We start from the raw sequence: 21,443 nt of genomic DNA on the forward strand, positions 1-21,443 counted from the left end.
CAGTGAGAAGAGCCCGGATTGTGGTCAGTACCATCACAGGAATGAATGACTGGCCTGGGTATCAGTTAGATTTAAATCAATCCTGACAAAGCTCTAAACAGCTTTTGGGGTTTCCCTTCTCCATCCATGGTGTCTCTGGTTTGGCGGTTTGGTCGCCCTGCCGTGGGGCCTCAATAGAAGCAGTTCATGCAACACCTTATAAGTTGCAAACTCATCCGGTCACTGACAAAGGACAACATCAGAGAGAAAAAAAAAATCATTGTTTAATAAGAGTTGTTGGGAGGGGAGGGTGACACCTTACAAGGAGAATACAAATGCCTCCTCTGTGTGGTCCTTCAAGAGGAGCCTGTTAGCTCACAACACAGCCTGCACATCCCGCCAAGGCACAAAGCGATGAGGTCATCTAACCGACAAGAAGCAAACAGGATGGTATTTTCTCAAGGATCGAAGGTTAACAGAACCACTTCACACCCTGACCCTCTAAGGAAGAATCTTCCGCTGACCTCTGGTCAAGAGTTGGAAAACCCCAGCCTGAATCTCCTGTACTGGAAGAATGTGACCTCATGGAAGGGCGATGAGATGGTTCATGTCTCTAAAGCAACAAGGGACGATGATTCTCCTGTGCCAAGGGATATAGCAAGAGGAAGGAGAAACCACAGACGGCCTCCGGTACGTGGGTGGCCCTCAGGCGCACTGCGCTCTGGGAGCCAGAGGCGGTCCGAGCTGTGCTCTGGCGGAGTATTTTGTTGTCCTGCCTACTGACAGTCACTCCTGGGCCTTCAGTGGTTCAATGAGCATCTAATGAATTACAAAATCTAAAAGATCATCAGCTTGTAAACCTCAACAAATCTGTAATGAAATGAAGGACCCAAAGGCATTTAATTATTGAACACATAAAAGGAAGTATATTTAAAAAAAAAAATTGGTCAAACTGTCCTGTTAGTTATCATTTTAAAGGAATTTACAGGGCTGTTATAGATTATTCTTTTGGAATAATTCAGTTTATAGCAAATGCCTAAACTGGTTTCTTCATTGCACAGTATATTTTCTTAAAATGGGTGCTTTAAAACAATTACATACATATTAAAAATCCTCATTTCTCTGCTTAATTAAAATGTTAATACTCTCAGACAACACAGATCTGAAATGGTGAAACCAGCAATTCCCCCTCCCACCTTACAACAAATTAAATTGAGACAAAATTACAAACACATTTCACTACATGATTAATAAAAATCAGTTTCTTTTTTTTTTTTTTTTTATAAAGTTGCCCGAAATGCAAGGGATGTGCATAGGTTTACAACTTAGTCATAATAGCATTTTATTCTTACTCCCCTGGGTGTGCCCCGTGAACGGAATGTACTTTGCTGTAGATTACAGATTGTTTTGTCCAACACAGACACACCGACAGCATAAACGCTCGCGACTGTCCACATGCATTAAGAGTCAAGACCCAACTTCAAATCTCTAAAAGGTTTACAGGGTGCTTCAAAGAGACAGTATCACATTATCTGGATGTTACATAAAGGACTTAAAAAAAAAAAAAAAAGCTATTCTAAAAAAAGAAAAAAAAGAAAAAAGGCCTTTAGAAATTTATGACTGTTTTGTAATCACTAAGACTGATTATTTCAAATAAATAAAGGAAAGAAAGATATTCCAATTCATAAAATCAGACTCTAAAAAGAATGTAGTGTTCCACCCCCAGTCAAGGTAACAGAATCATTGTTTATTATTAAAATAGATTATAGAAAGCAGCATCTATTTTGTGCAGTTTTTAGGGGCCTTGGAAATAAAAAGCTATGATTTCCAAAAATATAACATTCCAAAGGATTGAATAATACATACATTTAAAGATACATTTTATTAAAGTTTAGGAGAACTGATTAAAAAAGATACTGTCTCTTTAAATGAGTGTGTAATTGTTTTCTCCTCCTATCTATTCGGACATGACAATAATTATAAATGGAGGTCACACTACAACTAGGTAGTCTCTAGGGACCATGACCTGCTGACACACGGCCGATAACAAAGAGGCTTTTCCATGTATGAGGTGGCTCCTGGGTTCGCGGCAGGTCTCTTGGGAGAGGCCTAATAGACCCAGGAGACCGGGACCCACTGCGGGGCTGTGCACACGAGCTCCACGGCTTCCTCCAGATGTCTGATTGTCTCATCAATTTCATTGTTGATAATTGTGAGATCGAAGTAGTGTGCGTATGTTCTCTGTAAGATATCGGACTCCTTCTGCAGACGCTGAAGAGATTCATCCTAAATGGCGGTGGGATGGAGGTCGGGGTAGGGCGTGGGAGGAGGGAAAAAGCAAAGACAAGACAGAAGTCAGCTGGACTCTTTCTCTCTCCACGTTCCCGTTACTCCCAGTGTCACAAGCAGGCAAGGCTGGACCTCGATGTGCTGCATCGGGGCACGAGGCCAAGTCCGCTTTGTGACAGAGGAGGCAGTGGGCCCTGTGATGGCAGGGTCACGGAGGAGCGGCCTGTGGCCCGACTGCTCACCATGCAACGGGAGCTCCATGCCAAACCGGGGGATCAGAGAAACCAGACACTCTTCGGCAAACACAACGCCCCACCGGCCCGGCTGCTGCCATCTGCCCCAGCGGGAGCCAGCCAGTCTCCTGACCGACCGGCAGTGAGGGCTCCGGAGGTGAGGACAGAGCCCTGCATCCCCCTGCTTCCCTCTGTCCTCTGCTCGCACTTGTATGGGGCCCCAGAGCCCAGCTGCATCCGCACCAAGAAGCCACTGCCTCTGGCCAACAAATTAAGTTGCATTTTCCCCTCTTCTCCTTAGAGGTCCAACATGTTCCAGGAATTCAATTACGTATAATGGCCCTCGCTCAATAGCAGTGGATGCCAGAGGCAAAAGCTTTTTGGATGTTGCAAATAATGGATGAAATAAGGCCATTTCCCAGATACAACAGCAACTGGCATCTGATGAATCCCCTCAAACTGCTCTATGCTGGAAATGGCCAGATGTCACTGGTCAGAAGGACTCGTACCGCTCAGGGAAAAAACTCAAGGGAAAGCAGCGACTGAACTCTAGGGGGCTTTGCTGCAGGAAAGGACTTCCCCTCAACTCCTAGAGCTTGCTGCAGATCTCTTAAGGGCCACCAGAAAGTCTGCCTCTGGATCCTCACAGGGCGGATACCATTAGGTTGAACTTTCAATGGACAAATTCAAATCTGAGGCCAGAGAACTCTGTAAGTCAACTTTGCCCTGCCTCTCCCCCAACACGAGGTAGGTAAGGAAGGTATTGGGCTGAGTCTTACGTATGTGGAGATATAGTTAATACCTGTTTATGTGATTAGTATCTTTCCCCGACTGGAGCGTAAACTTCTCTGTGTGCCTGGTCATTGCTGTGCCCAGCATTTGGCACTGTGCCCCGCACACAGCAAGTGCTTACTTGGAAAGAAAGCACCTGGCTAATATAATATTGCCCATTATGGGGTTTGATGAGTGCAAACCTCTACTAGGTCCTACTATTCTACTAGGAAATGGAGGCCCATGATAACAGAGACCTCCAGAAACACTAAAGGATGCGGGAGCCATGGTGCCCAGAGCTGACTTAGGACCCCTCCTCTTCTCTGAGGCCCATCCATTATTTGTGAGAAACCCTTGCTGATGAGCCCCGGTCTGTGGGTGTGAGTCTCTGGGAAGGGGATCGAATGGGGTGTCACCGGATCCCATCATAGCACCATGGTGTGGGTGGACAGTTACGAGGCAAGCTAGGGACTCCATCTTTTCTCTCAGGATGCTCTGAAAGGATTGTCGGATGTGGTCTGTTGTCGTCTACTGGGATTTCAAAGCAGGGCATGGTATGCTGGGCCGTGCAATGTTAACTATTACAGTGTAGATAAGACCTCAGTTCCTCACCACCTTCTAAGGTCCTATCAACAGGCTTTCCACTTGCACTTAGAGTATTTTCACTGTGGCTATACTTGACAACGAACAATGCAGAAGCCCCATTTTAGGAAACACTCATTCACCCAAAGACGGGAGTGCATCCTGCCAGCCTGGGAAGAGACCATTCCTCCCACGTCACTCTCTGGGCTAGGGGACTCCACTGAAAAACACCGTCCTGGGCCTCAGAGACCATGGGCAGACTTTAGGATTTACTCAGAAAGCTGGGTTGATGAAAACATTCAAGAAAATGTATGGCTGACGGCATCAATTTTTAAACGTAGCTCTCTTTACAGAAAAAGAAAGCTTCCTCTTAAGGACCTTACAGGCTGAAGCTATATTTGTCGGTTTATTCCTCTACAGCACTTGTCTGCGGGCTTGCCTTCTGCATGAGCAGGGTTTAACTCAGTGAAGACAAAAATGCCTCTATTCTACCAGCAGAAGCCAGGATTTATGGGAAGGAAAGGTCTATGTTCTACATCTAGGAAAGGAAACAAGGTTGGATTTCATCACCTCCTAGCTGGTACTTACGGGCAATTTTCTGCACCATTTTGGCAGCTATGGAAAATTAGTAAAAGGGCAGGAAAACAGGCAAAAACAAAAAACAAAGATGACAATCCAAGAAAAATACATGGCAACCAAAGGATAAGCGCTAAGCACAACGTGGGGTTTCACACAGGCCAGGGTGTTAACGGAGATGGGAAAGGCGGATTTACAAAGGGATACGCCACTTGCAAACAACAGGACAAAAACTAATGGCCGGAAGTATGAGTAACATAGAAGTGTAAAGATTTAGCCTTCCTCAGAGGCCTGCAACATGAACACTTCCAAGCCTGACTGTAGTGTTCTGGGCTCTGGTGGGTTTAGGCCAGTGGTTAACTGAGCAGAGCCAAGAGCCCTCTGGTGGTTTCTCGACCCAGCAGAAGCAATGGAGGACTCTGTGCACGAGACTCCTCGTAAGAGTGGCCCTGCAGCAGATCAGCACGGATGCACTTACCAGACACTCCGTAACTACCCTCTGATCTGCCCAGCCACAGAAGGCCTCTGGGTCAGCTGGGTACTAGATGGTGATGCCAACTCTTGAAGGCACTATCTCTGCGGCAGCTGCTGGCTTGATTTAGCCTGACAGGGGACAGAGCTCATGTCCAGGTTTGGTGGTCTCCAGGGACCTGCATGGGCTCCGCTCCAGAGGCTGCCTGAGGGAACTCGGGCAGCTGGGCCAGGGTCATGGGTTCCTTATAGCGCTCTTCTGGCAAAGCAATCACTGGCCTAGAGCTGGGCCTGTGGCCTGCCACTGTCTTAGCACAGCGCCCATTAGGGGTGGAGAGGGCCACAGTGGCTCGGCAAGCTTCCACGCCTTCGTTTCCTTGTCTTACTGATGTGGGGCTTTGGTCTTGCACACAACACACACATGGATCCTAATGGCGGGTAAAAACGGAGCGGCCCTTACCTCATTTAAACCTGGAGTGATAGTCGGTGCGGCAATAAAAACAACAAAAGGAGCAAACTCTGCAGTCCTCAGGACCTTCAGTGCCTGTGTACAAAGCAAAAACTGGAACTTAGAAATCATGAGTGCAGCATTTAATGGAGTCCGTAAGAAATCACACAACGGAAAAAACCCTTGATTCAAAGTTTTGGCAAGGGATTATTGAATTTACCAGCTTTATAAGTAACTTCTGTTACTCCTTTTCTTCCAAAGGATGGACCACAGCCATCAGCAAATAAAAGGTGACAAACCGGACATTTTAAAAACTGAATCTCATGAATCAATAGGACTGACTTTTCTTCAGCCACGTCAACACTGATTATGTTGGTTAAGGTTCATTTAAACCTGGCTATTAGCTGTAGCCTTTTTAGTTGATAGGAAATGTGTTTTGGGGTAGGCTTGGATCATTGTGCGGGCTCTGCCACTGAGCTACAGCCCACTTCACCCCATTTTAACCTTCGAACTGCTAACAAGGCCAGTGGGCCCCTGCCACTGTCACTGTGAAGCCGTGTTCACACTTACGGGGCCTTCTGAGTCGCCCTGATGCCAGGCCCCGTGGGGCTCACGGGGGAAGAGAGACCTTGTCTGGGGCTGGAGTCTGGAGACACTAAATGAGCTCTGTGGCTGCGGGTAATTGGAGGCCCGCAGGAAAACGCTGTGTTGGAGGGAGAGGGGCCCCTGAGGCTGATGCAGTTCCCTTCAGAGGCATAAAACACGTTGAACGGTGCAGCCACCAGTTTGCACAGACACAGTGCCAAGCTGGCATCCCATGCCCTAGGAGTCGTTTCTGGTAAGGGAGTGCTTGTCAGCTCCTCCCTGGGGGTGGGGGGGTGGGGGGGGAACGTGACCCTGCAATGGGCTATGGATTCCCCTGCATGGGACAAAAACTCCAGCATACGTGGGTACACAATTCACAAGTGTCTGGTGTGTCATTAATTTGCACCGCAGCGAACAGTATCTTGCTGTCCTTCATCTGAGCATTTAACATGCGTGTTCTGCTACCTGCGTATCTGGCTTTCTAAATGGCCTTTCCGTGGTTTGCTTTGCTCTGTTCCTACTCCTCCCTCTTTTGCCTGGTTCATGGTGGTAGCAACGAGACTGGTCCCTCTGCCCCTGTACTAAAAGCCTGCTACTAGAATGATCGATCCTTCTGGCAAGGCAAATCCCATCATATTGCTCCTCTACTCCAAACCCTTCCACAGCTCCATCTCGGCCTTGGGATAAAATGTACACTCCTTAGCATGAATGCTGAATCCCTCTGTCCTGAGCCGGCCCGTGCTTATCTCAGTCTCTCTCTACACCTCTCTGCTGCTTCCCCCTCTTCCAACTGGCCTTGCTGAACCACTTCCAGTTCCAGAAAGGGCCACACTCTGCCTTCCCAGCTTTGTCTTACTACTCCCTCTGCCTGGATGCTCTGTCCCCATTCTCCCTTTGGCATGGCTGAATGATCCGTGAGCACCTGGCTCTGGTGTTCTTTTGTCTGCAAAGTCCTCTGTGGGCTCTGAGCCAGGCCGTGGCCCCCCCCCCCCCCGACCATGGGACCCAGGATGCCGCACACCAAGTACCCAGATACCAGAGGGTGAGCTTACGGGCAGGGGCGATGTCTTGTTCAGTCATCTCCCTTGTGCCCTGTATGGCAGCCGGCATAAACTGTGTTTATGGTAAAATGAAAATGGAAAAGCAGCACACAGGATGGGCAGAAAATGTTTGACCAGTGGGCACTGTGCTCGGTGGCTGAAGGGAACCTCTTGGCCTCTGACCATACGGAGCCGTGAGAGACCAACAGGGATGCTAAAGGTTTAGTGCAAGGTTCACTTTCACTGGGATTGGGTTTCTGAATCCCAGCCACACAGGATCTCCTTGTGGGTTAAGGGGGCCCAGCACATTGTTTCAGCCGTCATATCAAAGTGCTTCAGTTGTGGCCATCACATTCCCCTCAGGAGAAAGCTCTTTGGGCCTGCCTATGCTCCCTTTTGACAGAGGTAATTGGCAATTTCTTTGCCAACCCTTTTGTGATTGAGAGTTCTGTTAAGGAATAAATATCATGGAAAAGTCCATATATAGCTCAATTGAGCTAAACAGGGATCTTCCTTTGGAAATCTCCTGTGAATATAATTTTGGGCCTCTTTTTCTGTCCTTCCTGTGCTCATAAATCAGGAGGCTCAGGGACAGTTGAGACGGAAGGTTTCCTCGTCCACCCACAGCCAGCCTCTAGGCAACTGAGATGGGGAGATATCCCAGTTCACGGTTCCTACCCTTGCTTCCATCCCTGAAGTGACTCCACGCACAGAGGGAGCCTAGATGCCGAATGGAACCCACTGGTGAAGTTGAGAATGACACCTCAGGCGTGAAACGGCCTTTTTTCTGCTCAGTAACCCCAGCCTGAAAGCCACCCAATTCTCTGAAATTTTAAGTGCCAGCCTGCGATTGTTTTTGTAACGCCAGAAAACACACTCCTGGGCAACCATAAGCTCCCCGCAGATCACCCTTCTCCGTGCAGCATGCACACCCTTCGCCTTTATCCATCCGGACACGAAGATCATTCCGCACTTACTGTGTGCTGCCCAGTGCTCTCGTGTTCACGAATCAGGTTATATTCCCTTAGCAGCTAATTCCAAGGAAAGAACTGGCATCCTTCTAGCAGATAAGGATGATGTGATCCACGACATTCCCCTTTTTGTCCTGCTCGCCAGGACGTTCAGAGCCAAACTGCACGCTGATCAGAGTAAATACAGTGGCCTTTTCATGGCTTTGATTTTCGATTTCGATACTAGGTTACTTTCTCTTCTTTTCCTATGTCATTATATTTTCAAAAACGAAAAGACCCCCTCAAATCCTGACTGAGATTTTCTTGCCCAGTAGCCCTCATGTCTTCACCACAGTCACCACACATTTCCTCAGGTGTCCCCAACTGCTCGACTTACAGGCTTAAGTGCGTGCCTTTTTTGGTGTGTGCGTGTAGTCTCTGCTTGCCTGGGGTTTAGGGTCACTTCAGGGACAGTAAATGGAACGGCTTCACAAAGATTCCCTCCCCTCAGGCTGTTAACAGGGGACTTCAAGAGGTCTCTTAAACCCTCTTCCTTCTGACTGAAGACGAGACACAAGTTTGTCAGTATTTACAGGCAAATATTTCTTTCTGAATCCCGGAGAGGTGGGGGAGTCTAGAAAGGTCACTGAAAATATGCTGGATTTAAACAGCCAAAGCAACATTAGGTTTAACATTTAAAGTTAAGTCTTTAGTTCTCTTCTGTGGAGACATGAATTGATTTTATGGCTCATATATGGCCAACAGTTGATCCCAGGTTACCACCCATAAGGAGTGAAAACGTATTTGATCAAGTCCCTAAGACGCAGATAGCTTTAAGACGTATCTGCTTTGCAAACTTAGAAAGTATATAGGGGCAAGTGTCTGAGTCATTCTACACAAAAATATAAGGGTTTAAGGAAAAGCACTATGACCCCAGAGATAATCTTTCACAAAACGGCCCCTAGTTCAGAACCTGGCTCTTGTTTTGAAGTACAGATTCCTAACAAGACCGCGGCTACCCCTTGTTGACAACCTTTCCCTCTACGGGCAAAAGCCAAACCACAAGTATTCTGCTACCGTTAACTTGTTAAGGCAGCAAATGCATAAACCGGAGTAAAATTAAAATATAAAATCTAAAACCATCTCAGTAGGTTTTGATGACACGCTGGTGCTATCACAGTTGTAGCTTTAGGGACATAGGTTATTTTCTGGGCCATAGTTTCATTTAAAAACATTTTTTAAAAAATGTTTATTTTAGAGAGAATGTGTGTATGAGTAGGGGAGGGGCAGAGAGAGAGGGAAACACAGAATCTGGAACAGGCTCCAGGCTCCGAGCTGTTAGCACAGAGCCTGATGTGGTGCTCAAACTCATGAACCGTGAGGTCATGACCTGAGCCAAAGTTGGACGCTTAACCGACCGAGGCACCGAGGTGCCCCTCCATAGCTTCATGTCCGTGAGAAAGAAGTTCTACGGTTTTTCCTCAGGTTTGACTGCCTTATTGATTTTTCTAAACATTAAAGAAAAAAGAAAAAAGATTTAAATCCTAGGACTACATATAAGATAGACCAGCTTCAGGATTCCCAGGGTCACCTCTTCCAGGATGGAACAGTGGAAGGAGGCGGGGGCTGGCTGTAAGAAAACCGAAGCCCCAACCAACACTGTCCAAAGCTGAAACCTCACTCTCACTCGAGCTGCACCTTGGTTCTTCATCTGCAAAGGAGGACACGGATACCTCTGTCTCGGGGTTCCAAGGATTAAGGAAAGAGTACTCGTGCTTGCAAAATACACAGCACTGTAGGAACACACCTTTTCTTCTCATTTTAAAAGAAGCAGGTTGCTAGTTTGCTTCTAGGGTAATCTTAACTGTGGCCCTCTAGGTTTGAAGCTGGACTACAACGTCTTCACATATTAGACATGTGTTCAATTGGGCCTAAGCTGTCTAAAATAATTTAAGAGAGGGGCGCCTGGGTGGTTGAGCTGGTTAAGTGTCCGACTTTGGCTCAGGTCATGATCTTGAGGTTCATGTCTGGCTCCGTGCTGACAGCTCAGAGCCTGGAGCCTGCTTTGGATTCTGTGTCTCCCTCTCTCTACCTCCCGTGTTCATGCTCTGTCTCTCAAAAATAAAGAAACCTTAAAAAATTTTTGAAAAAACAAATAAGCTAAGAGAGCATGAAATAATAGACCCAAATGCAATAAGCCGAACACCAGTGTTAGGTGGTCTATGGTCCACAAGTCAGCAGTGGCAGGTGTGAGCCACATGGCATTTCTGCTGTTGGGGAGTTTTTGATGTAGACCGAGGCACTCATTTCATCCTCACCAGCTTCTTATTTGTATTCTTAGCTCCCAAGACGATGCTTGGAAGACAAGAAGTGCTTCATACAAACTGGAAGCATCCAGCTGTCCGTGAGATCTAATAGTGGGGGATCACACAGGCTGGGCGGGAAAGGGTGAGGAGAAAGGCATTCTAAGGTCAGAGCCTCCTGGAGCCGGTTGTCCTGAAGGCAGGGTGCCAGCGTTGCCCATCCCGGGGAGAGACTGGGCCAAAGGCAGGGAAGCCCAAGGGAGGAGCCCTGGGGGTGCGGAGCCCGTGGGCCTCTGCGGCTGTGCCACTGAGTGCAAAGTCCGCGTGGGAGCAGGACCGGGCTCCAGTCCAGGTCAGCCCCGGGTGGTCCGGGGTAGGTGAGCCGGGACCAGCATGGTTGACCAGACCAACCGAGAGGAGCGGGGCCTGGCTGATCGATACCCGTTCCCAGCCTCGGGGCTGGGTGGCCCTGAGAGACCCCTGTTCTGAGGTGGGGACACAGGAATGCATGAGCTCATCCAGCAGTCAGGGGAGCAGGGAGAGAGCACCCTGCCTGGGGCGTGGGGCGCTCTGGTGCCCATGCCGCTTGTACAAACGGCTGCTGCGGATGTCCTGATGAGGCCGTGAGGGCTCCCACTCAGCGTGTGACCTGGCGAGGGCACAGGGAGAGTTGGGCGCCAGGGGCAGAGTGGCATGGCAGCCGCTGAGGCAGAAAGCCCTCGAAAGTGGACTTAGGTCAGGGAGAGGGGTCTGAAGAGCCCTGCAGTCAGCATACTGCTAGAGACCTTACTACCAGCAGAAAATGACATGCAGGCGAAGACCAGTGTGGGACCCAAGGACGGGATGCCGAAGACCACGACCAGGATGGAGACTGCCTCTGGCCACCCCCCACCAGAAGACTTTGCCAAGCCCTGGTAAGGAGGGCTTTGTAGGTAAGGAGAGATCAAGCTGTGTTCCACATGACATGTTTAGTTCTCTACAGGTCCGAGCTCACTGTCAAGTGTACCGTACAGTGTTCACCGTGCTGCCTTCCTCCCCAGCCCCTTAAGCAGATTCTGAGTTCAAGAACCCCATCAGCTTCTGTGAAATGGAAACGGGTGTAGCCACTGGCCACGATGTTATGGTCTTGGGTCACATAGACGCTGCTGCCAGCTACTGTCCTCCTTTTGGGCATGGCTAGGGGACCAAGTTTCATATGGTGGCCCTTGAACAGGGGCCATCCCTGCCTGGGATAGCCAGGTAAGCCTGGTGAAGTGGAGCCTGCCTGAGGGGAGCTGGTCTACCGTGTTGGCAGGTGGTATATGGATTGCTAAATATAAGTGATAGGGATTTGGCACACAGATCAGCCTTAGAAACGGAAGGCCCAGGACTCACACGGGGACCCACAGGCTTCTCCTGGAACTTGCCCCAATGTCTCCAACACCCTTCCCACTGGACTTGAAGTCCTGCTTCTGTTTGCTTTGTCCTCAGAGATGAAAAAATAGCTTGTCAGCGTGTGTGTGTGTGTGTGTGTGTGTGAAGCTTAGGGCTTCTCTACAGATTATCCAGTCATTCCTGTGTCTGGCTCCAAGTCCCTCCAAGCTCTCCATATCCCTCCTAGTTCTAGCCCGGGGTTGGGCATCATCTTCAGTAAAGAGACGGTGGAGGCTGAGAGCCACCATGGGTCTCCCTCCCTGCCCCATCTGGCACTCCCTGGGCTCACTCCTGCTTGCTTTCCTAAAGCCAGTGCTGTGTTTCAGACCCCGACCCAGGCCCCAGGATCAGAGTTCATTGATGGTGATGAACAGAAGACGCTGGGAGAGGCTCTGACAGTCCCGTGTGAGCTGTACCGAGAGAGAAAAGGGGGCTGTTGTGATCACAACAGCCCCCAAGTCTCATCCTGAGGTCAGATTATTGTAGGATTTCTGGCAGCACAGACCCAATCGGGTACTTTCATTGAGCTTCTGAGTATAATGAATCTCGTAAGAGTATACTGTTGCTTCTTAAATACATGGTGTGTGCACCAAGCTCAACGATCAGTTTGCATTCTAGACTGTCAACCCACGATGCCTGCATTACGATACTTTCCTGTAGTTATTATGTGACCCACGCTGTTCCGATGGCGCTTTTGATTTCAGAACCTGAGCTTAGCATGCAGGCAGGTGGATGGGGGCAGCGTGTGGCTGGGTGTTACCTGAGGCTCCACGTCCAGTATTGCAATCAGGCCCTGCTCATGGATCTTCCGGATGGTCTCCAGTTTTGTCCCATACATCGCATCCTCATGGCTGCCATACTCCAAGTACTCGTTATTAGAGATGTCTTGCATCATTTGGTCATGAGATACAAAGTAATAATTCTTTCCATTTTCTTCATCTTTCTTTGGAGGTCTGGTTGTATCTGCAAAGAAAGTCACATATCAAGAGAGGCTCAAAAGGCTGAGCTCATGATCTGATGCTCCCAATGGACCTACCCAAGCCCCAAATCTTGAGAGCTGTGGATTTTTCCAGTATAGGTCTCATGCTACGTTCCCACCCCCAGTAGCTTTGTAGAACTAAATTCTCAGCACCATGTTTATCTGTGTGACATCGGACCACAAAAACTGGTTAGTTGTTTGGTCTGGTGAATCCTTCAGCGTTTAGATGAGATTTATTTTATCTCTTCATGGGTCTCTACAGGACAAAGACACTGACCCAAGATTAACATAACTTACTGTATGCCTTAATGCAGTTACTTCTTAAGAAGGAAAAAAGAAGAGTTAAAAAAAAAAATGGAAAACCACATATGGTTATTTAAATTTAAATAAATTAAAATTAAAATGTCAGTTCCTCAGTCTCACTAGCCACATTTCAGAGGTTCAGTAGCCACATGTGGCTCATGGTTACTATAATGGACACTACAGATATTGAAAATTGTCACTATCAGAGAAAAGTTCCATTGGATAGTGCTGGTCTATGGCAGCTTGCAAAAGAGAATGTTAGAATACAGCAAAAGGTGTACTACATTGAGAATCCAATGACCTTGGCCAGATGTGGCCATAATAATTAGTAAAGACCTACACCATGAGTTGGCAAACTATGGCCTATCAGTCAAATATGGCCTGCTTTTATAAATAAAGTTTTATTGGAAAACATCCATGCCCATTTGTTTACATATTGTCTATGGCTACTTTCATGTGATAATGGCAGAGATGAGTAGTTGTGACAGAGACCATGTGGCCATCCATGCCTCAAATATTTACTATCTAGTCCTTTATAGAAAAGGTTTGCTGACCCGTGGCCCAAGAGAACATGTACTAAAATATTGGCCGGTAAGTCCTAGTTCTGTGGGAGACTGACAGGATCAGTGTTCTGCAAAACACAATTTAGAAAATGTCTTTCTAGACACGCCAGGAACACTGGTTTAAATCTTCCTTCCTCCCACTTTTTTCCTTTCTTCTTTCCTTCTCTTTTTTTCTTTCCTTCCTCCCTCCCTCTCCCCTTCCCCTTCCCTTTCTTTCAGTTTCTATCATTGGACAAGGACAAACTTTATGCTCCCCTTTGCTGTGTGCATGGGTCCAAACCCATGGGGAACTGCCCCTCTCTCCTACCCCAACTGGATGGACTATTAGAACTTCCAAGTGCTCATGGATGTTCCAATGTAGATGTTTTAAAGAACTCTTTCTCCAGGCACATAAAAGCTGAAGAGATGGCATCATGTGTTGATGCTGTACGATGCTTAGTCATCTCGGTAGGCAAACATATGCTATATACGCATCTGGGGTCAAATATTTGAGAGAGGGACCTCATGACTCACATGACTGAGGTTGTCAATGTATGCTTCAAAACCAAGCTAGTTAACTGGCCGTTTAATAACATGGACGTTCAATTGTTATGTGACCAAGAAGAAACTAAATGTTAGTTAAGCTTGCTATACTTCTGATCCAGACATAAGGAGAATTAAACGAATACTTCAAAGCGTTTTACTAGAAAATCCCAGAGGTACCAAGTGAAATGGTGTTTGATGAATTTCCTTTTTTGTGTAAATCCGACAGGGTTCTGGAAGGAGGGTGTGGTCTTATGAAGCCCCACAGCTCTCTGGGGCATAGAGAAAACCATAAGTGGTGTTGACCTGGCTTCAGGAAGGCAACAGAAGACCCTACTGGGAAGAGCCAATCTTCCCATTTTCTCTTTTTGGTCTTATAACTCATTCCCCTTTAGTCCTTCCCACCTCGAACAAAACTGTATCTTCCAGAAAGCTTCTGGGATTCAAACTATAAACTCTGGTACAACAGTACTGAAAACAGTGATAGCAGTAACATGACTGCTCTTTATCCAGTATTTGCTAGTGCTTCCTAATCTCAAATATTCTTTACATTCCTGGAATTACTTCATCTTACAGTTGAGGACACAGGGCAAGAAGTTAAGGGTGAGATAGAGAAAATAAAGGGAATAAAAATATTACAGATTTAAAATTCTTTATAAGAACCACCCGATGGTACACTGGCTTTTCAAAGTGATGAAAGTCAATAACTTAGGTACGTTTCAGGAGAATATCGTTCTATCAAAGAACACTGTGCTATCAGATCTATTTTTCCGAAGAAGAATTCATCTGAGTCATGTCCCAGCCATACTGCTGGGAAAATCAGGTCACAAATAGAGTGGATGAGCCCAATTTTGTTAAAAACAACAATGACAAGCAAATCACACGCTGCCTACGTTTGCCCTGACAGAAGCTTGTGGGAGTCTACAATAGAATGTTTACGGTGCCACTACTGGGCAAATGTGGTCAGGATTACTGTTAATTCATTTTCTTCTTTGTTCTGCTTTGGATCTTCCAGATTTCCCCTAATGAGTAGTTACAGCTTATATAATAGAAAAAAATACGTTAACTACAACATTTAAAAAGTACTAGGACTAGTATACTTAAAAGAGAGTGAGACATAGCTTACGTGGAATAGGGTATGCAAACCGGTCTGGGTGCTTTGTGATGAGAGTGTTTTTTATGTGTCTTCTCCCAACACCGTGCGCACCTATGTCATTTTGAAAGAAAGAAGGTGAAATTGACAATTGTTAGTAACATTTGCAAAATGTGTTCAAGATGACATTAACAAAGTTACTTATACAGTCAAACTTACCTAATAAGACTAGTGTTTTCCTTTTGAATGCCGGCAGTTTTACTACTTCTTCATATGTAACGAGATCTAATTGATCGAACACTACAATACAAAGATTTAGAAGAAAGGTAAATCTACAGGAGTATTTCACGTACATCAATTATGATTTTACTGGCAGAACTAAAGTTATAGTAAAACTGTGTCTTAAAAAAATAGAAGTCCAACTTATGGTCTGAGCTTTCGTGTAATTTTAGTCCTATAACCTTTTGGGAGAAAATTTCATTTTTAAGCCCATGAAAATGCACTTTAGAACCAGGGGCATCCAAAGATACGCTGAGCACATGCATAAAAGTCCAATTCTAAGAGATACTGCATATCTTGTCATGCAGTATCCAACAAGTCATACAAATTCATTCAAAACCACATGCTGTTCATATTTTTGCAATTCTAAGAAATTAGCATTACTAAAAAGAAAATGTCTGCAGACATTGACCAACATGAATATAGCATGAATGCAACTAAAGTTAACCAAGAAGGAGGCCACTAGATTATTTCTAGGGATGGATGAGAGATGCATGGACAGCTGGTCTTTTAACTTCATGGTTCTTTCTTTCAGCGGAGGTGCTGAAGGTAGCATGCTAGATTCTTTCAAAGTCAAGTTCTGAAACTATGATTTCACAAGCTTTTGAAATGAGCATCTCACAAGTTTTACTGTAACCCAGCTCTCCATTCGATGGAGAGTCTTGGGTATATAAGTAGGGAAACATGCTTCCCTGGGTCCCAAACTTTGTCAGCCCATGTGTGGTCAGTCAGGATGGACGAGATGCAAAGAAGCGTGAAGCAGAGTCTGAGCTGGGAAACCTTTGCAAAAGGGGAGTTCTCGAATCATTACAGACTGAGAATAAATACTTAAAAAAACTATTTTTTGGAAACCTGCCTCTTAACAGAACTGTTACCAAAACTTTCCCAAGAGGACTATTCCTGTTGAAGTTCAAGGTAGTCTGGTTCTCACACACATTTGAAAATTCTCACATGAAGGCTAAAATCATGAGTCTGTGTTTCCTATAATGGATTTCTGTATGGTGATATCACAGTGTTGTCAGGCACACACTGAAATTTCTTTTTAAAATAATATTGAATAAGCTCTAGGTTTCAGAGGGTTTGAAATAAAATCAATAAAATTGATGTCTTGGTTTAATAAAGGGATCTGGGATGCTTCAATCACTAAGAGAAGCTTCTGCTCCCTGAAACAATATGGCCAAATGCTTTTGGCTCTCAGCTCAGTCCTTAACATCTGTGATCTTCCCAGTAGCAAAGAACTTTAAAATGCAAAATAGGATACTCTGGAATGCAACAGATCAGAAACAAACGAGCAAAAGTATCATTCCCAAACTACTAAAAAAAAAAAAAGAAAGAAAGAAAGAAAGAAAGAAAGAAAGAAAGAAAGAAAGAAAGAAAAGAAATACAATGTGTTAAAATAAGGGTTAGTGCATGTTAATGGGTATCTGTGCATTTGTTTGCTTTTGATAGCTTGATTCCATAAAGGTTGACTCAAAAGTCTTTAATTCAGCTAAACACCAAGAAGTGCTTTCTGTGTCTAGAATGGCAGACTCCCCAAATGAAAACAAACACGAGGTTCTGTGCGTGCTGGAGCTGGCTAGTCATGCTTCAGTGGTGACGGAGTGTCAGAGTTGCAAAAATAAAAGCAGGAGTGCTTACGGCATTGCTTTTTATACCCACTGCCCTCGGAGTGATGTTTCCATCAAGAAAAAGGATGCTTATGAAAGAGGTACATCAACAAGTGGATATATATTTTAATACCGAAAAATAATCAAGCATCTCATGAAAGGGCAAGATGATGATGGCACAGGCTTTCTAAATGGTATCCGCATCTCTTTCCTTCCACAGAGCCCTAACTGCAATCCTACCCACTTAAGACTGGTCAATTTTTAAGAAACACGTAAGAATGAGTTAGATATGAACAATCGACAGCACAAACAAATGAACAGGTATGTTACACGTCAATATCTTAACCATACGTGAGTATCATGAAAAGGTTACTCTGGTCGAAATGAAATCACCACATGGTCATAGGATTGAGAAACAATAAAAGAATATTTAAAAATAAGACATACAAAGAATATAAAGAGAACAGTTAAAGACTGAACTTTTAAAAAGTTTTATGTTGTTTGCAGATTAAAAAAAAAGGGACTTAATGAAAGGAAACCGTCAAAAACAAAGAGGCATAGTCACTCAACAGGTTACTTACATGCACAGAGGCCATTGGGAGTAAGACAGCATGAAAAATGTACAGGGGTCATTGAAATATGGCTTTTAATATATTAGTAAAATAAAAGTATAATATGCACAAAAGAAACTTTACCATGCAATATTCTAAACACGAGGCAAATAAATCACATTAAGAAACAAACTCATTTTAATAAAAATTCAACAATATCCTTATATAAAAGCCAGTGGGTTTTATATATGCATGGAAATCTTGTCTAGAATAGGTACGTGTTCTTTGGGGAGTGTACATGTGGAAGCCTTTTGCTCTTCATTTTGTACCTCCCTGTACTGTTTTTGCAATTTCTCATCACAGGTGCCTATTATTTTTATTAAAAAAACCTCAACAGGGCAGTGAGATGATGGGCCACTTTTTGTTGTCTTAAGAGTTCTCTGTATCCAAGAGAAAATGTCATAGTTTTAAAAACTGTTCAACTACTAATTTGTGGTCTGAGGCAAAATTTAAACACACCTATGAATGGTATTGTAGGAACCCTCTGGGTTCATGTGTACATATGTAAATAGTGTATCTGAGGATATTGAGATACCATTGCTTAGGGCTCTAATAGTTAAAAAACAACAACAACAGCAGCAACGAATTAATAAGGACTTTTTTCCCCTCACGTTTACATTAGAAACTTGATCTTTAAACTGATTTTGGAAGTCCTAGGGCTGAGGAATCTCAGTGCCTCAAGAGTATACTTCTAGCAGCCTGACAATGCTTTTTGCATCAAATTTATGTGGCTAAAAATCTTTTATGCATTGCAGAAAATGTTATTTGCTGTAAATACTACACACACTATAATCAAATCTATTCCCAAGGCTTCAGAAATACTGTCTGGCATAGTTTGCTCCTATTATCCTGATTTCCTGGTAAGCTACTCAATATTCATGCCTCTTTTAAGTGTTTAGGTAAGTATTTCCAGTTGAATCTTTTCCATAAATAAGCCTTTAGCATCGATTCCTGGCCTCATTTGGAAAAACTACAAGCATATTCATATATGGCAAAAACCTCCGATTAGAAAAGACCTTGCAGGCTGGTAGCACTGGGCCGGGCACCTAATTCATCTGGGTGCGTGGGCCTGGGCCAGGGCCAGGGCCAGGTACAAGAATGGAGCAAAGGGATGATGGGTCCTAGAGATTAATTCTAGTATCATCGTTCCATCGGTTCTAGATACTGACAAAGTTCCCATCTTTCTTTTGATCACACATATAAACAAATTCAGAATTTGATGAGAACGTCTGGCCTGCCATCAACATATGCAGAATTCTCAAAGATTTGAAGCTGGAAACAAGACATATGGCCCTTATTTGAATTCACTGAGGACTATGGGAAGACTCCCCACCCCAACCCAGCTGTATTTTACAATCAACTTCTGAAAAAGCCAGAAAAATCCTTCAGAAATATAGTTTGATTTGTGGCTCATGACCCCATTTGGCTAGCTCTTGGCATTAAAGAATATGTTTCAAAGTTGTCAAAGCATCTGCCATACTGGCTGAGTGCAATGGTATTTCTTTCTCTTTTTCACATCAATTCCTTATATAGGCGATGCTGCATATTAGGATGGCCTTTCATCATGGCTAAAAGCAGAATAGTTGATAAAATACTTGACTTCCCTTTCCTGACAATTTCATCTCTTGCCAAGTAAAGGTAACCACTAAGTAAATGGTTCTTCTGGACTTTGTAATGGAGAAAATGGAAGGGTTGCTTGGTGAAGGGGAAGAAACCTGAAGAGGTGGTGGCAGAAAGGCCTTGCTAGACAGCACGCTTCAGAAAGTCCAAGAAAAAAGCTGCACATCTTCTCCACAGCAGAAAAACCCAGAGGGGAGCTCATGAGGGGTGATTTGGGGCAGGGGGTGGGGATCTCAGCAATAACATTTTGACTAGACAATCACAAACACACCTAAACACAAGTTCCACCAGAAAACCTGAGCAGCTCTACAAGGACCTCATAAGAAATTCAGACTTTCCATCAAAGGGTATGAAAAGACAGTCCCAAACTCAGTGACAAATACTGACATGTAGAAGGGATCATGAACATGACAAGGAAGCTCTGAGGCTCAGAAGACCACTGCTTGGGAAAATGCTGAAGGGAACAAAAGAGTGGGGGAAGTTCTCAATTTCCCTTAGTTCTAAATCTATAAGAACTTAGGTCTGTGGTTTTGCACAGGAGGTTGTAATGTCCAAAGATGACAGAGAAAAAGCCATTGTATTCCATCCCTATGAGGCTCTTGCCTTCTCTTGTCAGGCCCAATGAGGAAAGAAACGTAGAGCCCCTGAATTTCAGGTTTAGAAAGGATATCCTTCACTGACTAACCCAATTCCCTCATTTCGAGCCCCGCCCCCCCCCCCCCCCCCCCCCCAGGAGCCAAGGGATTTGCCCACCATGCAGGTGTGCTAAGTCAGGTTGCCTGTTAGCTTACAAGTGCATTTGCGGGACCACCGAGGACCACCTGCAATGAAATCAGACAGAGCGGGGACAGTGGAAGATCAGTCATACCTGTGGTTGAAGAATGGAAAAAGTGAACTGCAGAAGGGGCACCTGGGTGGCTTAGTCAGTTACATGTCCGACTCTTTTGACTTCGACTCTGGTCATGATCTCATGGATTGTGGGTTTGAGCCCTGTGTTAGGCTCTGCACTGACAGCGCGGAGCCTGCTTGGGATTCTTTCTCTCCGCCCCTCCCCTGCTCGTGCTCTCTCACAGAATAAATAAACTTAAAAACAAACAAAAAAACCACTGGCCACCAGACTGGGTGCCGATTTCTCTGACAAAATTCTTAAGTGAACGATTCAACAGATTCTTCGTCAGAATTTAGACATTCTAGTTTTTCAATCCAGGGGCTTGTTATCTTCCCTCAGCTGAATTAAAGAATGTTGGCATGTTGAATATTCATGTCTATATGCCCTCCATTAGTACAGTATAAAGCTTGTGATGAATTAACAGCCTTAATCAGCCATTTCTTTGCTTTTCTAGGTTCAAATTATAATGCCATCTAGATCTATACATCATTTAAAATTATTACAAAAACGACAAGGTTTTGTATATATGTGTATGTATACACACACACACACACACATGCACGCACACACACACACACACAAAATGTCAACACATCTTGTGAGCCTGTTAGAAGTTGATGGAAATAGGGGCACCTGGGAGGCTCAGTTGGCTAGGCATCCAACTCTTGGTTTTGGCTGAGATCATGATCTCATGGTCGGTGACTTCAAGCCCCACGGTGGGCTCAGCACTGCTGGTGTAGAGCCTGCTTGGGATTTTCTCTCTCCCCCCCCCCCCCCCCCGCCCTTCCCTGCTCTCTCTCTCTCAAAAGAAATAAATAAACTTAAAAAAAAAACTCAAAAAAAGCTGATGGAAGTAAAGAGGACTTGGCAGTAACCACTGATATTTTAAATGACATTCTGCTGATACTACAGTGAACTTCTTCAAATAGTACTACTGCAGTATTGACAATCAACAGTTGCTAAATTGTGTTAGTCTGCTTTAAATATTTCTTCCCTTCATAAAACAAAAAAGCCATTACTGGACTGGTGCTCCAGCATGGTAAATAATCAGAAATGATATATTTTATTGGACTTAAAAATGGAGGACTGTGGCCAACGTGAAAGGAATGAGTTCCCATTTAACGGAACCATTTGAAATGTACCCATGTGGCCACTCACATTCCTTACATGTTAGGCAGTGTTTCAAAATGCTTACTTTTACTTGCTGATTAAGAAATGAACAATTCAGCGTTTGCAAATAATTTTTCCTGGTGGATGCTAACAACACGTTATAACATTTTACAGACAGAAATGCATTTCCTATTTGGCTGAAACCTTATACTGTCCAACTGGGTATG

The 21,443-nt window shown here is 44.9% G+C and overlaps 1 protein-coding gene and 1 long non-coding RNA gene across 16 annotated transcripts in view; one reads left to right on the forward strand and one right to left on the reverse strand.

The window, feature by feature from the left end:
- Window positions 1-241: 241 nt before the first annotated feature.
- CASK (calcium/calmodulin dependent serine protein kinase) overlaps window positions 242-21,443 on the reverse strand; it is a 357,176-nt gene continuing 335,974 nt past the window's right edge. For 6 of the 15 annotated variants that reach the window (XM_019823747.3, XM_019823745.3, XM_019823742.3 and 3 more), the window contains 6 exons: window positions 15,320-15,400; window positions 15,134-15,214; window positions 12,401-12,603; window positions 5,362-5,445; window positions 4,443-4,469; window positions 242-2,265 (listed from right to left, as the gene is read on the reverse strand). In XM_019823747.3, coding sequence (XP_019679306.1) covers window positions 2,089-2,265; window positions 4,443-4,469; window positions 5,362-5,445; window positions 12,401-12,603; window positions 15,134-15,214; window positions 15,320-15,400 — 653 coding nt within the window. In that variant the 3' untranslated portion in view covers window positions 242-2,088. The remainder of the gene's footprint in view (window positions 2,266-4,442; window positions 4,470-5,361; window positions 5,446-12,400; window positions 12,604-15,133; window positions 15,215-15,319; window positions 15,401-21,443) is intronic. The other 9 variants (XM_019823746.3, XM_019823744.3, XM_019823749.3 and 6 more) reach the window with 3 other exon arrangements.
- LOC111558668 lies at window positions 16,864-19,067 on the forward strand. The gene is made up of 3 exons (XR_002739773.2): window positions 16,864-17,087; window positions 17,207-17,307; window positions 18,811-19,067. It is a non-coding gene; the product is annotated as an uncharacterized LOC111558668 (long non-coding RNA).

This window comes from Felis catus, chromosome X (genome assembly GCF_018350175.1).
Source record: "Felis catus isolate Fca126 chromosome X, F.catus_Fca126_mat1.0, whole genome shotgun sequence".
Lineage (NCBI taxonomy): Eukaryota > Metazoa > Chordata > Mammalia > Carnivora > Felidae > Felis > Felis catus.